The 16,255-nt window shown below is 38.3% G+C and overlaps 1 protein-coding gene across 1 annotated transcript in view; it reads left to right on the top strand.

Moving 5' to 3' along the window:
• Nucleotides 1-9,951, top strand: part of DCDC2 (doublecortin domain containing 2) — a 52,069-nt gene extending 42,118 nt beyond the window's left edge. The window contains exons 9-10 of the mRNA XM_009564169.2: nt 5,312-5,656; nt 6,906-9,951. Coding sequence (XP_009562464.2) covers nt 5,312-5,656; nt 6,906-7,013 — 453 coding nt within the window. The 3' untranslated portion in view covers nt 7,014-9,951. The remainder of the gene's footprint in view (nt 1-5,311; nt 5,657-6,905) is intronic.
• Nucleotides 9,952-16,255: the final 6,304 nt, after the last annotated feature.

Below are 16,255 nucleotides of genomic sequence, written 5' to 3'. Positions count from 1 at the left end.
CATTGTGTACAGGGATGCAAGACAGTTCATATTGTATTGTTGAGGGTGAAGTTTAGGTAATTTTTAATGCATACATGGAAAATGTTACAGAAAAACTAGACATGATTGTCAGTGAAACAGATGGACAAAAATATTTGTCTGAGGTATGTCTTAAGAAAGTAAGGATCTGATCAGATGTTTTCTTCTCTGCCATAGTCATCTTGTGATTAAGGAATTATGCATGCTTCCAGTTACCAGACAATGCAACTGAGGAATGTATTTTGGAAAGCCGTTTTTTCTACACTTGAAGTTGCATAGTTTCCATTCCGTATAGACTTCTGAGTCTCTGATCTTATAAAAAAATCAGACTCTGTGGACTCAGGTGCATTTGTTGCAAATGAATGAATAAATAATGCATCCAACTCATAAAAATAAGAAATAACACTCTGTGGGATGTGTGCAAGACTGATGGACCCTTAACTATTCATTTGCTTGTTTTTAAGAGCCTGGGTTTTGTAAACGATGTGGAAGAGAAGAGGGCTGCTGTCACTTAGCAACCTTGTCTGGTTCGGGAACAAAATGTTTTGCTGTTGGAATCTGTGCAGTACAGCTACAAAGCATTCCTGACTGGGTAGGAGAAGGGGCAGCTCTGTTCTGGAGAGGTTTGGTGCAATCAAAGTTAAGTGTTCCTGATGCTGCGTTTGAGAGACTCATGCTGGTATTTGTGACTATTAAGATTTTTGTTGTCTACCTCATTGTTTGTCTATTGTGACCGTTAGCCAAGTAAACATTTCCAAATGGCTTCAATAAAACAAAATTATTTTTTACATTAATGGTACAAAATAATTTCAGCCTCAAATGATTTGTGATACTGTACTTTTAGATATTCTGATATCAGTCATGTACAAACCTCCTGAGAGGTTATATTAGCATCCCTAGAGGAAAAGAAGCCAAATGCCTCATTGTCTGAAGATTTCCTGACTTATTGCTTTTGAATGATGATGGCATTCGGTAATGTAGCTCTTAACGAATGATAGCATGATGAGTGTAATTAGAATACATCTTTTTCAGCTTTTGCTGAGATTAAAAATACCACCGAGCAATTCTTCAATGCAAAATGAAATAGACTCTATTCCTCATTAACCTGCTAGTAAGTTAGGAGGTTTCTAGATGGCGAGCTGGGTCCATGTTTCTGGTATGAATTTGAGAATTATGTCAGTTGTTCTACTTTTCTTTTGTTGAATATACCTTTCCATGTATGCATACAAGTCTTCTGTCAGTGAGTCTTTTTATTGCTAGTCCATGACAAGCAAAGTGCGCTCACAGTTATGAAGGAAATTTGAAGACTATTTATCCTAAATACTGTACTTTCAACTGGGAAACTGCAAAAACATCATCTTCAATTCAAAGATACAGCCAAGCAATACAAGAAAGAAGGTTACTTCCTATTTCCTTGCAATATAAAAGGCAAAATTTACAAACCTTACTATGAGTAGTACTGACTACAAGATGAGTGAGCGTAATCCATCACAGTCACCAAAAAAATCCTCCTAGAAGTACCTTACTTCACTGTGAAAATTACCTCAAGGAACAAGAATGTAATCACGTCATGCTTCTCTGGTCCTAGGTTTATTGCTGTTGGTTTCACGTTGTGCTTCTGTTTTTTTTTTGTGATGTGGACACAGGACTGAATTAACACAGGAACATTTACTCAGTAGTTCATTACAGTACCCTGGGCTATAACTGGCTGGGCAGTTCCAAGATGAATTTTAAGTGCCCCTTGTTAGCTGTTATGAACCTGGAATCTCTCATGTCAACATGCTGATATTAACGTTTGATGCTTATGTTCATTTAATTGTGTTACAAAGTAGTGAGAGATCTTGGTCCCTCAGGCCTGGAGATGTAGTTAGTTCTCTGGATTTGAGGTGCCATAAACTTTTACCAGAATCCCAAATGTAATGTACTCGAATGACTTCCTGTGAGCCAACACTGGCTGAAAGCTGAAATCTGACTTCTCAGGTGCAAAGAGGAGCAGCAGAGTCCCACATCTGTCTTAGCTCTCCAGCCAATGCATTCTGTACAGAAAGCTTACTGGGAATATCCTGGTTATTTAAAAGATGACTACTGAAAAGCTAAAAGCTAAGACGTGAAATGTCACTGCTTTTCCTCAAGTGTACAAGATCATTGCTGACTTCTAGAAATAAGTCTGGTAATTTCTGCAAGGACATATAGGTCTGAATTGGCATACCTGTTTTGCTTTCAGTACACCGATTCTGATTTATTCTGGCTGAGAGAACACAGCTTGCAGTAACTTTGATGTATACATAACTGGCGTTTTGTACAGGTGGGGGTGAAGGGATGGCTGTTGAGTTTCAAATACAATGAAAAGGTTCCCACTTACTCCAGGGGACTCTGAATGCAGGTTTTGGCTCACTATTTCAGCTTCACTGAAGTAACCAGAACTGTTCAAGAAAATAAAGTTAAGCATGCACAGCATTTACAAGCTTTGAACCATAAAAACCCTCTGGGTTTCTCCCTTTTCCTGTTTTCCTGCATGTATATACGTACATAAATGTTCTGTTTCCCTCAATATGAAAAATCTAACTTTTGGTAAGTATACCTTTTTCTTAGTGAAGGAGGCATACTTAAAGTAGAGAATACTAGTTTATGCACAGCTAGTAGAGCAATAAAATCTCAGTAGACTGTATTACACCTTTTATGTAGATAGAAATATATGATTTAGTGGGTGATTTTGGCCTTTGTTTCTCTCCCTACATCCCTGTCTTAGGTCTGCTCTGCATTCTGAACTGCATCATCTATGTTCATGTTCACATTTCAAAGCCTGCCTATGACTCTGTATTGTGGAGCTATACTGTATTTTAGATTACCTTGTGGAAGGTCTTTTTCTCTGGATCGATGTTGATTTTAACTTGTTTGAAATGTCTGTTCAAATGGAGTGCACCTTGAAATGAGATTAGATGAAGAACACATTTTGCTTTGCAGTTATCAGCTGTAAACCTTACTAGTTTTTCCTGTACTAGTAATAACCATTGTAGTATTATGCTCAGCTATGTTTAAATTTTCAGTTACTATGAAACCGTTATACTTGCACTGATGGGATTTGCTTTACTGATCTTATTTTTACTGTTATTTTTTCAGGCATTTTAGCTTAATGGGTCAAGTCAAATTAGTTGAAATTTAGATGTTACTTTACACAAGTTCCTGAGCTTCCAGTGTGTTTCTGGATATGATTCAGTAATGTTACTCAGTTTAGACAGGTAAGGTGTGCCTGAGCTTCCTATCATTTTAGGAAGTTACTGCCCCTCAAACATCCATTGTGCTTCTATGACAAAGACTGCTTCCGCAGCTATGAAACCAGTAAAAGTGTATGCATAACGATACGTATGTTTACACCATTGTGGAAAGTCTTCACACATTCTTGTAAGGTCCAAAATGAGATGCCATACTAAAGCAGTTCAGGCAACTCTTCCGGTTGTACCCACAGGCATTAAGAAAAAGCTGGGGATAATAATATCTTGGATAACTCCAACAGTTAACTGAGAAAGCCTGGGTTTACTTTTCTCCTTTTTTTACCCTCTCTTCATTTGCTGTTTGCAATGTGATAGCAAGCAGGTGTCATTAAGCAAAACCAAAATCACTTACTTTTGGCTAGGCATTTAATTTGTCCTGCCCTCTCTGTTTCTGGTCAGAATCCAGATCTGCTAGTTTACTTAGCAGAATGAAAAGAAATTAGTGGGCCACATGCAAAACTAACAGGTAACTTCTGGGAATTTATGGATCCACAGATTTTTTTTGCTGTTTTTATATGCTGGAGGTTACCAAAGTTGACTTGGATTTGCTTTGGGTGATGCCTTCTTTTAGGTGTTTGTAAAGACTTGGCTTGTTTAATTTTTATTTTAGTGGTAATAAGGTCAGTTTGATGTTACCAGATGAAAGCAAGTCAAGAAAACTAGAATAAAAAACACACAGACACTGCTGTACTTCAAAAATTACTTATAAAGCCATTATTTATTTATCTGGTCAGGTAACTATGTACTATTTCTAGTAATTTGTCATTCTACGGATCATTACAACACAATAACTTGTCCGTTTTGAAGCTGTGTCAGTGTAGTACTGTGCACTGGAATAATAAAGTTGTTTTATGTTGCTACTTAGATATCAAAGAAAAAGCAAGGTGTTTCATGAAGAGGCTTCAATTGTTGGTGTTGCTGAATTGGATTTTGCTAATATGTTGAAGGTGATGAGAGCTCTTTTGAAATGTTAGTGTTAGAGAGGAAAAGGATCTTTTAGCAGATAGCTGCCTGCATAAGGGAAGTGTGAATGATAGTAAAATTCCAAAAACTTTTGATTAAGACATGATCTCATCTTGTTTGGTTTAGACTTAGAGCCTGGTGAGGCTGTTGTGGGAGACAGACACCTTATCACTCCTGTGGGGATTTTTTTTCTCTTTATTGTCATTCAACTCTTAGCACAACTACGTAAGTCATCTTGTCAGTGAGGACATTGGTTCACTGCATAGTCAGGTGAATCTTCAAAGATGATACTGGAAGACAAATGACAGAAACTAGATAGCATGTGCATCAGTTTTCCAGGTTATCATGGTATGATGCTGCTAGCAGCTTTATCTATAGTGAGTTTCTGCTTACTCTTCTTCAGTATGGGACAAGATTCTGTTCCTCCTATCTGCTGCTTTGACTCTTCATAGGAAAAAATTAATTCCTAACTGTCAAACAAATACTAAACATGCCACCCTACACAGAGTTCTTTGGGAAGGGGAATGATGTTCTGGAAGTGATCAGCAGGCCTACTTCATCTCTTTTGCTTCTTTTCTGTGGATGCAAAGGAGATAGGCTATGCAACAGAACTGATTGGCATTGCTTGGCCTGGTTCATAGGTAATATGCTGCTTGGGGAACAATTTTGGATGTAGCGTTTTTTGATATTTTATTGTGACAGGATTTTATAAATAAATATGTGTTAAATGTTAGAATGTTGGGGAACAGCTGGAACAAAGTAGCTGTTGCTCTATTAATAAAATCTAGATCCTTCCACTTTTGAGTATGGTCAAATGGATTAACCTAGTGTAATATATTTACATCTCACTACACATTTTTTGATATGGGATAAGAATGCATTATGTGTTGTTAGTACAGGAGCATCATCTTCTGTCCATATATTCAAACCTCAAATTAGCATACTTTTGATCACCAGTAATTATGCAATTGTGATTTTGATGTCTGTCACATTTCCAAATATTGTGGAACATTCTGATTAAAAATGTCTCATAATTATGCTGCCTTTCCTTTCACCAGAGGCCAGCAGAAACTGTAGATGAGGAAGAAAATGCAGAAGAGGAAAATGACAGGGGAGAGGAGGCATGTAAAGGAGAGGAAGAATATCCAGAAATGAATGGAGAGGAAAGTGAGGAAACTGTTAAAGAAAGAAGTGAAATGGAAGAAAGCAAAAAGAAATTAAATGAGAATTATAAGGATAAAGCAGAAGAAACGGAAAATGTTGACCAAGCAGCAGAAGAGGAACTTATCCATTTAAATGGCCAGGAAAATGAAGAAACTGGTGAGGGAACGGCACACTTGAACCACCAAGGTGAATTTCAGCCTGAAGAAATGAAAGAAGTGGATTCTGGTGGTCAGAACCAGGTGAGTGTTTCTTCTTTCAGTTTGTTCTTCTTATGTTTCTCATTCATCTCATCCTTAGGCTTCTCAACTACTATAAGTAGCTCCCTTCTGATAAGGTCCTGAGAACATTTACGAGAACTTCAGTTTATGATTAAAGCTGTTTTCTGTCTGTATAGATCAGACACACCAGTATATCACATACTCACCCACTGAGAAAGCAGATATTTCTTGCTATTGGATCAATCTGCATCTCCTGCTTTCCTGAGTATGCTGAATTTTGGAAAAAAGTAATTAAAAATATTTCTCGCAGTTTCCAGATAAACATAATCATTATATATTTCCACACTACATTGTCCTTTAGGACAGAGCAGAAGGGTGTGTTCATGAAACAACACTGCCTCTTTATTTTGTTGAGTTGACTTTCACAGAAGTGATATTTCATAAAGGGCTCTTGTCATTGCTTTGTGAAGCTTCATCTCCTTTTCTTAGAAATTGGAAGAGATGATGGAGATTAAGAAGTCCTCAAAGCAAGGGACTTCAGCCAGTTTAAAAACAAATATCCTGTTAATTTAGGAGATATGGTACCATGCTGTTCGCTTAGATGGAGACATACAGCCCAGGAAAATAAAGTGAACTAACCTTTCTGACTGTGACATGAACTGAATGGTGAACAGATTGCAAGAAATGAAGTGTTTTGTTTGATGGGGAGCATCCAGGTCTGGGAAGAGTGGGATTCTTGAGTATCAGAAACAGAAAAAAATGTTGCATATTGCCTGCTGAAAAGCAAACTCTTCCTCTGCTTCTTTTGACACTGGGAATTGTTTGTTACACCTCACAACTAAGCTTTCTTCTGTTTCTCTATGACACACAAGAAAATTTTCCCTTTAAGAGAGATGAGTAATGTGACATTTTCTTGGGTCCTGAATTTTCTCTGTTCTTGATATATTTATATTTTATTTGTTTTTAGAAAAGTTAGTTATTTATGGAAGTAGAGAAAGTGAGTGAGCAGTCACATTAAATGGATATGTAGATACCTGAGTATTGGATGAAAGAACTGGTGGGGGGGAACGTTTAATTTGAGTACTTGCTCCTTTGGAAGGTATATAAGTAGAAGGTAAATAAAAATGTTAATGTGATTATTCCTGGAAAATATTTTTTCATGTTAAGAATACCTTGTGGAAATTTTAGTATGAAGTGCTAAGACTGTATTGAAATGAAGTGAAATCTCTGTAACCTGATGAAGTTAACAGTATCTGTCCTTTTTCTCTAGGGTGTTTCCCCTCTTGAAAAAACATCCACAAATCCAAGAGTGACAATCACCAGCCCACAGGAAAGTGAAAATAATGACCAAAGCAATGACTATGCTGCAGTTGCATAGATAGAAAAAATGTAATAAGTGGAAAATTAAAGATTAAAATACTTTAAATATTATATAAAGTATGTTATTTTTTGTGATTGATAAACTATAATGGGAAGGGTATTATAGACATTGAGTCTTGAGATTGATATTGCCGTACTGACTGATATAGAAAGCAAACATTACTAGCTACTGGAATATCAAATTATTTTTAAAAGGTGAAATTTTTTGATAGAATTTGAGGAGGGAAATACAAGAGTACTGTATAGTAGCATTAGAAATAAATGAACTATTCTGTGATGGAAGATAGTTAGCACTAACAGAATAACTACAAAAATGACACTGTTACAGAACAAGGAAAAAAATACACCCGAATTTGACATTGAAACTTTGCAGATTTGTTCAGAAAACAGAATCTATTTTTAACTCTTAATAAGGGCGTATGTAGCTTTTCCTTTAAAATTCCATGTAATATAGATGATTTCCAGTCATAGCATTAAGATAGAATTAGAATACTTTGCTCACTTAATAGACTTAGGCCCATAAAAAAATGCTGTACTGTAATGAGGTATCTGTCCTAATGTTACTAAGTAGTGGATTTTCAATGTGTTAATTAGAATTGTTAATTTTTGCAGTCATAAATAGCACTTATTTAGCACTATAAATGTATGTAGACAGCCTGCAATACTGCAGCTTTTTCCTGCCTACAGCAAGGAGTTTTGTTGATTGTCCTGCTCTTCCTCGCTAAACAGTGAATTATTATCATAGTGGAAAAAATGCAAAAGTACATAGCAGATAAGTTTCAAAAGTTGACTTTGGATGGATTTGTAATTCAGTCTACATGAAATTTGATTTATTAATGATAAAAAAAATAACAGGCCTGGTTTCCGACTGAAATTACCATGAAACCGTTGCTGTCAATGGAGCTATTTTAATACAAAACATGCTAAGATGAGCCCACCAGTTTTCTGTGGAAGCCAGACACAATTTCTGCATTTATGAATCCTTTATGTAGCCTCAGTTGTTGAAAGTGTGTCGTCATCTCTTTAAGCAATCTGGCTCCTGATAGACTGTGGCTTAATTTGGATTAGTAAATAAGGCATTGATCCACAATACTAGTTCTCTTAATGACACCAATCCAATTGGTCTTATTGTTTCCCTGTTAGTAATGGGAATAACTTGCAGTTCATGGAAATACAACCATGAGCATAATTTCATTAATTATAAAATAAATAGTGGATTTTGTTAATGCTGGTAAATTATTTCAATAAGAAATTAAATGTCTTTTTTCAAAATTTCATGCTGTTAAGAAAAAATTACATTTATGAACAAATAGAACTTGAAGCACTGTTTGAGGAATGTGAAGAATCACCTGTCATGACTGAAAATCAGACAAACATCTTTGCTTTTTCTTGTAACTATTAAATATATTTTTCTAGTGAAGTAGAAATAGGTGGAGATCCTTCAGCATGTTTCTGAATATTGGCAATGTGAGTATGAAACCCATAATTTTAAAAACCATAGGTTAGAATGATTTGTCCTCTTGCATCTTTGAGTTGTCTGATTCGTGTGTCGTTTGTTGAACTGTCCAAAAAAACATCTGAGGGAATATTACATTTGTGATCAGTTCAAAATAAGGTCCTAATTTAGCCAAGACCCTAAGCAAATATGTATGCTTCTTTTATTTGGTGTAACAATCAAGTTTATGCTTGAATATCTTTGATTTCGTTCGGGTTTAAGAAGACATTTAAAGTTAAGCAAAAGTAAAAATCAACTACTCACACCCTCAACAGAATGAATAAAATAACTTTACATGCTAGTGAGGAAAAATGACGAACAAAACCCCCCTAGAAACTCTAAAGTTAATCCTACACTGGAATAATACAGGCAGTAGCATTAAAAGCCCACAAACAACACTTAACCAGCAGCAGAAGGCAACTCTGTCTCCTTGGGGATCATAATGCAATTTACCCACTGAATGTTCTGTGCAAAGCTGACTAAGGAAAACGGCTGATGCTGTGTCTTTGCTTGCTAAGAGCTGAATAGCTCAGCAGTAAGCATGAACTTAAATGTGTTGCTTAATCAAGACATACAACAGTAATCTTGAATTGATGTTACTATGAATGGGCTCCTTGCTAAGTTAATGGTTTACCCAAATACAGGACTGTAGTTGCTGTCATCTTGTTGGAGATTAAGACTTAAACAACATCCTCAAAAGTCTGAAGTTAAATTGATACCCAAAAATATCTGATGGAGATATTTAATTTTGAGACTGTTTGCCTCAAAATGTTGCATCTAGAAAAAATATTTAGAAGAAACTGTGGGATTTGTATGGTAATCCTTTTCTCCCTTTGGTTTCTATTTGCATCTCTGTCTGCCAACAGTTTCTGTCATTTCTTCCCTTTTCCCCAAGTGTTTGGTGTCTTCCATGCTTAAAAGATTTACAGACATCAACAAGAATGATTTAAAAGCTTAAGCTAAATTCTATGGAATTGTAATACAGTAATTTTCTGCTACAGGAACATGAAATCCCAATGAGTGTTATTCAGCCTTTAAAATGTTTTTCCTTCTATTTTCTAGTAAGAAAGATGGGATTTATTTCTTCAGAATAGCAAATCTGGCTTTTTGGAAATAGAGATATAACCATTTTATTATTCACCTTACAACACTGACAACATGAATTTTATATTGGGTTCTTTTACATAGAGAAGTTTGTTTATGCACAACAAATAATTCTGATGTTAAAGCAGAAATTAAGCAAGGAGCAGACAGGTGGTCTTGCTAATAGTTTTTCTGTCTTGATTTGCAATGATGGCTTTAACTCAGTTTTACATAAGAAATGCCTTATTTTGTTAAGCTTATGCAATGTTATTTATTAAGCTGAAATGCAACAGTTCTGAGTGTTTTTTTTCAGACTTCTTTTGGTTTTATTTTCAAAAATAATTTGCTATTAAAGAGAACTAGCATACAGATTTTCCTGTGTTGTGTCTCATTTCAAGGCCTGTTTGATGTTAGGTCTATCTTTAAGTGACTCTCTTTACAAACCTGGTGATTTTGTAGCTGCTGGGATTCTCCCATAACTAGAACTTTTTTTCCTTTAAAAAAAAAATCCAATTTGGTAGGTTTTGTATTATAACTGTTAAAGAAAATATGCTGACAATGTAGGTGTTACACAGTTTTATGTCCAAGTTATATATTACAGAATCACAGAATCACAGAATCACAAGGTTGGAAAGGACCCATTGGATCATCGAGTCCAACCATTCCTAACACTCCCTAAACCATGTCCCTAAGCACTTCATCCACCCGTTCCTTAAACACCTCCAGGGAAGGTGACTCGACCACCTCCCTGGGCATAATGGCAGAGGTAAACTAGCTGCTAGTTTTTAATGTCATTCAGGTTAGGACTGGATTATCAGTATGCATTTACTGTTCAGCCAATACTCAGCAAATAACATGAGTTTCATCTGTTTGCTGGCAGTGCTTGAGAAAATTACCAAAATTTCTACATGTCTCCCTGCCGAAATCCCTGATTTCAGCAAAGCATTACAGCAATTGCTTAAATCCCATAGGACTGCAGTTTTCATTAAATTTCATCTAATGATTTGGTGCTTTGACATATTGGTGCCCAAATAAACTTACTTTCTAGGAAGAAATGGGTGAAAATAAGGAAAGTGTAATTCCTGCTCAGTCTTATCTAAAGTAAAGCAAAATAAACCTGCATACAGAAGTAAAAAAGTATAAGTGTAAATATTCTGATTACTTGAAAATATGGGGAAAGGATTGTTGCTTGGTGTCTTAATTAATTTTATTAATTTTAATTAATAGTCTCAAAGGGACATTCAAAAAAACATTAGATAAGTGTAAGTACAAAATGAAGTATCTTGAGGAAGGGTGTATTTATTAAGTAGTAGCAATCACAATGATTTCATAGGATGCAGCTCAAGGATGTTTTGGTTTAGGTGGTTGATAGCCTTTAATCAAATTTTTAATCAAATTAGTGCTTTGGACATGGCAATAGACAACGAAGCTCTCCGCTGTCTTTAGATTATTGTGTATGTGCGTATTTGTATGCATTAACTTAGTGAATGCCTTTGCTCTATGTTCACACATACTGCACACATAAATAATGAGCATATATCAATCTAATCTTGTTCTATTTTTAGTGATAGGAAAGATATTATTGATTGTATCTGAAATTTGCTACCATTGTAGAAGAAAATACAGCTAAATCTAGTGATAACTAACCTTATAATAAGGGTGTCACATCTTTTTACATTATGGGTATAATTTGGCGCTTTGCTGAGCCAAGCTCAGAATGCTTGAAGTCCTGAACTAAAATGGAAGTAGCAGCCTAAAACTGATTAGGAGCTATGGGGGTCGTAACAGAGTGGACAGGATTTGTAAAATTAATGAAAGCAAGCACAAGTCTTTACTACAACAAGTGATACCAAAACTTTCAAAGGTCTTTAGTACTAACTACAGTGCAGGGAACACCTGATTCCTAGTAACCTGTGGGGTTACTAGGAATGCCTTTAAATGATCATATTTTTCTTGCAGTCGCCTTGGCTGTAATATTTATGATTTTATAAATGAATCCCTAAATCAATTATACTCTTCCTTTGTCCTTAGTGGGACTAAAATTTAATTCCTAGTTGAAAGCTTATACTCTCTGATCCTAAAAAGGTTTAAAAATCTCTTATTTGGTATAATCTAGAGGGAATCTAATTTTTTATAAAATTATTCACAGTTCTGTGTATCAAAAACATGGCTTCATGATTACGTGTAAAAGATTTTCAAAGGCACAGGGTTATGCATACTAGTTATACTGTGAACTCTCTGATTAGTGTCCATGCATTTCAATGTAAAAACTACTGTCAGGTCTCTCTTCTGTATGAATTGTTTGCCTGGATGTTCACTCTCATATTCTGGACCCCAGCCATTGTGCGGACACTGGTATGCATGTGCAGCATGTGAAATCAAGTTCCTAATCCAAGCTCCCCCTGTAGAATCACTTTTGAAAGCATTTACATTTTCCATGCTCCAAAACAGAACATGAAAAAGCTTTGTCTAAGGCTAAATTCTTCTCCCGAGCATCTAAGTTACAACCTTCACACTGGTGATTTCCAGGAGAGTGGTCCTGCCCTGTTCCAGGCTTCCAGGTGTGTAAAAAGAGCACCAGCCAGATCTTCAAAGCACTGTTCTTGGCCTTGGTGGTTTTATTGGCTCCGGTCCTCTAGGCTCTCCAGGTCATGACTGGAGAAAAATTGCCCTCTAGAGGGTGATACAAAATATCTGAGAACCTAGCTGAGTCACCCTTAATGGAAGAGAGCGAGCTTAAGAATTAGCCTAAAATTGGATGATTAGTTTAGCCTAAAATTGGTGAGTAGATTCTCCTGCTCTTGAGGGAAGAAAATATCTTCAGATCTTAGTGAAATGCAGATTTTTATACTTGTCTCAGTTGGGAAGGACTTCTAATTTGACTAGAGATTTGACTGAATTAAACTCCTCTGCCTCAGTGATGAAGTGGTGGTGTCAGAGATGAGTAACCATGCTGCTGCTGCATTTTAGATACCCAACTCGATATCCTCTTGCAGAAGTTGCCCTTGTTTCCTCTGCTGCCACAGGTCATAGTTTCATTACCACATACCATCTCTGCACCTTTCTGTTTATCTGCTGCATTTTTTTCTTCCACCTTGGTTGTGAGAACTAATCTCTCTAAAAATAATGTCTGTGCTCTGTATTACTTCTTGGTGCAATGTCGGCATTTTCAGAAAAGCCTGAACTTTATACCTTCCTCTCCTCTTCTCTTATTGCTCCCATTGCCTCACCAAAGAGGAACTAACTTGGTAAGCCAAGAGCTAGGATTTGCATCTACCGTTTTAAAGGAATCTCTCTCAGCAGAGAAAGAGAAGTGGATGAAGGATATTTTTCCTTTTCATGCAACACAAGGCCTAATTCTAGATGACTAAAGAGATCATCCCTCAAAGCATCCTGACCACATAGTTATAAGTGTCTTATCTGAGGACAAAGAAGGTAGGGCAGCAAAACCTCTTGGGTGCTTCTGGCTGGGGACCTCGCCCTCTAGCACATCTGATGCTTGCAGATGGGCCCATATGTGCAAAGGTAGGCAGCCATCTGCTGTGGCAGCATCATGCCCACTCATGGGGATTAGAGTCTTTCCCTGGCAAAGACTTCCCAAGTGCAAGTTTATGTGGACAAACTGAAGCAAAGGGATTTTTACATAAAAGGTGTGGTGGGTTCTTTTGGGAGGGGTGGGTAGTTCATCCTAAAGACCTTAAGGTTTACTTTTTTACTTACTATCCACACTAACAGCTATCCACGCTTGGATTTACTGCTGCAGCTTGGCAGCAGTGAGAGCCATTGTGCTGCAAACAGCTCTCAAACTTGGCTACTTGGGGTGGACATCTGACTGGCTGGTGGGTGAGGAAAAGTCATCATGGCATTCTGACTGGCCTAGTAACGTTTCTGACTGCTTTCAGACAAAGGCTTACTTCTCTGGAAGCCTGTTGCTTCCACCAGAAAATTAAAAGAACTATGCATATTACTTACCTATTAGGGCTCCCGCATCCAAAGAAGTGATGGACGTGCCTGGTGCTTGGCTGCATGTATATTCTGTGGCTATGCAGCTCCATTCACCCATGGCTTGTTTTCCTGGCATGTGGTGTTTGCTCCCAGCAGCTCTGCCCCCTCTACTGCTCACCCTTGCTTACAAGCAATGAGCCTGTGCTCTATTAATTCCCTTACACGTGGGATGCAGATTGTAGCCTTTGACACCTCCAGTTTCTGTGCTTTGCTCTGCACGTGCTTGAACGTAGGTACGATACGTGCAGGAGACGCAGCCAGGGATCTCCTTGCAGAGCAAATCTGGAGATACTCTGGGGTTCTTCTAAATCAAAATCTGTGTGACCCACAGCTGGTGTTTTGAAGGTGAGGACTCAGTGGCCTAGTTTACACTGCTCTTGGAGAACGATTTGGGAACTGTCTTCTGTATGCCTGCCTGCTGGGTTGCTTGCAGACAGTCTCTATGAGTAGACTTGGCAGCATACCAAGTCTATGGTATGCCCTCTCAATATGAGTGCCATGCACACTTCTGCAGAGACAAAACAATCTGGCTATCATCTCTGGAGCTACTTTTGAGCTGAGACTTTCAATTTATGCCATTGGTCCAGGCAGGTGAATTTCTGAGTGATCTGTATGATGCTTTCCTGTCATACCTTAGGCTAAGTATGAGTGGTGTCTGCAGAAAGAGCAGTGTGGTTCAGAGGGCAATTCTGGGGCAGTCCCTGCTGCTGGAGAGATGGTGACCCAGAGAATGCTCCATGTCAGGGCACAGATTTGATGGTAGCTCAGGTAGACATATGGTTAAACACAAGACACGTTTAAACCAACTAACTCAACCTCTCACTTTCCACAGTTACATGATCACCTTGAGGTTAGCACAAGCTAGTTGCAGCCCATTCTTTTGTAAGAGGCTAGTTACATACACTGCAAATATGTCTCTTTAACAAGTGTTCACTATGAGGGACGAAGCTCCTACCAAAGGCCATGTCCTAAGTCTTTCAAGAAATGGTGATATCTTGGCAAGATCTGAGACTGTGGCTTTTGCGGCACGTGGCTCTTTTGGTGGTTTTGGAAAAATGCTGGAGCTGCCCCTACCCTCAGAGCTCAGCTATGGGGCAGAGCTGAAAGAAGCTAGCACTGGGTCCTGTGGCTATACAGGGTCTGGGAGACTGCTTCTGCTCTGCTTTGCACTGATGGTGTGCCTTGGCCAGCTCAGTCACCTCTGCATTGCAAGGGGGAATACTGATGGAGATGCAGATGAGCACACTTGGTTGTAGCCTTATAAAGCAGTAAGCCAGAGAGCCAACCAGACTCCACGTGATGGATACTGGGGAACTCTCAGGAACAACCTGTGCTTCTTGGAGATAGTGGCAAAGTGTTCAGCAGCCTTTTAAGTAAGTGTTTTTTTCCCTTGACACAAATCTGCTCCAGTTTCAGGAGAAATCTCTTTACAAAGGGTCAGGTGAGAGCTGAAACCAGTCTGAGCAACAGCTCTCAGAAGAGATTTCTTTATTATAGTACATTAAAGGGAAAAATATGTACTCACACTGGGGAAAATGTAGTTATCCAAGAATGAAGTCCTCATGCTTCTCTATCTGCCTTCAGTGAACAGAATATTGATGTTAAAAGTTAGTTTTTTTTAAAAAAGTCTAGTCCATGAAGATTCTGGGCACTGTATTTATGTTGTTCTGGTCAGAGCTTTTAGACCCACAGCAAGCTTTCCTCTGTTTTCAATATTCACTGACTATCTCATCTGATCTTCGTTGACAAGCAACCAATATTGATGCTTGAAATGCTACATTTTGCCAGATCTCCCCAGAGATTCCTTTCTGCTTACCTCTCTCCCCGCTCACCTCCTTCCTGCCTGTGCTCCAGACCTGCCTCCCCTGTGCTGCTGTTGCAGGCAGGCACATTTTGCAACTCCTCCAAGATATGCCTGGGGCAGGGGTCCCTCCTGCCTCACCCCTGCTCCTGTACTGAAAACAGACGTGGAGGCTGAAGCAGGAAATACCAGTGCACAAGGTTCCCAAAGGAGGCAGGGAGAGAAAGGGCAGCAGATGCTGAAGTCATTAGGTGAGTAGATGCAGGGAAATAATGACATTCCAGAAAGGCCTCTCACTGGATGAACAAGCATCCTCCCAGCCTCAGACTGGAGGGTGCCTTTAGCTAGGCAACAGCCTGAAGTCCTGAATCTTGAGGCTGAAATTGCTGGAGCAGCAAAGCTAATACATTGTTAAGTTGACTAGCTTATTAGCAGTGTTTAAAAATCATTTCCCATCTTTATTTGCAAATTCCCTTGAATGGTGCATTATGGAAAGAGTGGGCCTGCAAAAACCAGCTGCAAATGATTAGGCAAAACAATAAAACGGGTTACTTGCATGCTGCCTCTTCTGTTTGCAGGGCCATTAGAAGTATTGGCCTGACTTACTGCTAATATGCAGAGACTATTTTCATAACCGTCCCTCTGTAAATGATCCGACAGCAAAATTGAGCTTTGCCCTACTTAACGTATATCAAGTGAACTAATGCAGGAAATGCACACTGCTGCATGTCCAGATAAGAGCTGAGGAAAATCAGGGCGTGGATGGACTGTTTACCCAGAGATCAGGAGGCTTTGGAAGGCGCACACATGGTCTCTAAATATCAGAAACAGGGGAAGGCCACAGGGATATCCCACT

Source organism: Cuculus canorus, chromosome 2, assembly GCF_017976375.1.
Source record: "Cuculus canorus isolate bCucCan1 chromosome 2, bCucCan1.pri, whole genome shotgun sequence".
Taxonomy (NCBI): domain Eukaryota; kingdom Metazoa; phylum Chordata; class Aves; order Cuculiformes; family Cuculidae; genus Cuculus; species Cuculus canorus.
Note: the sequence above shows the minus strand (reverse complement) of the source record. Positions and strands in the feature narration are given on the sequence as shown.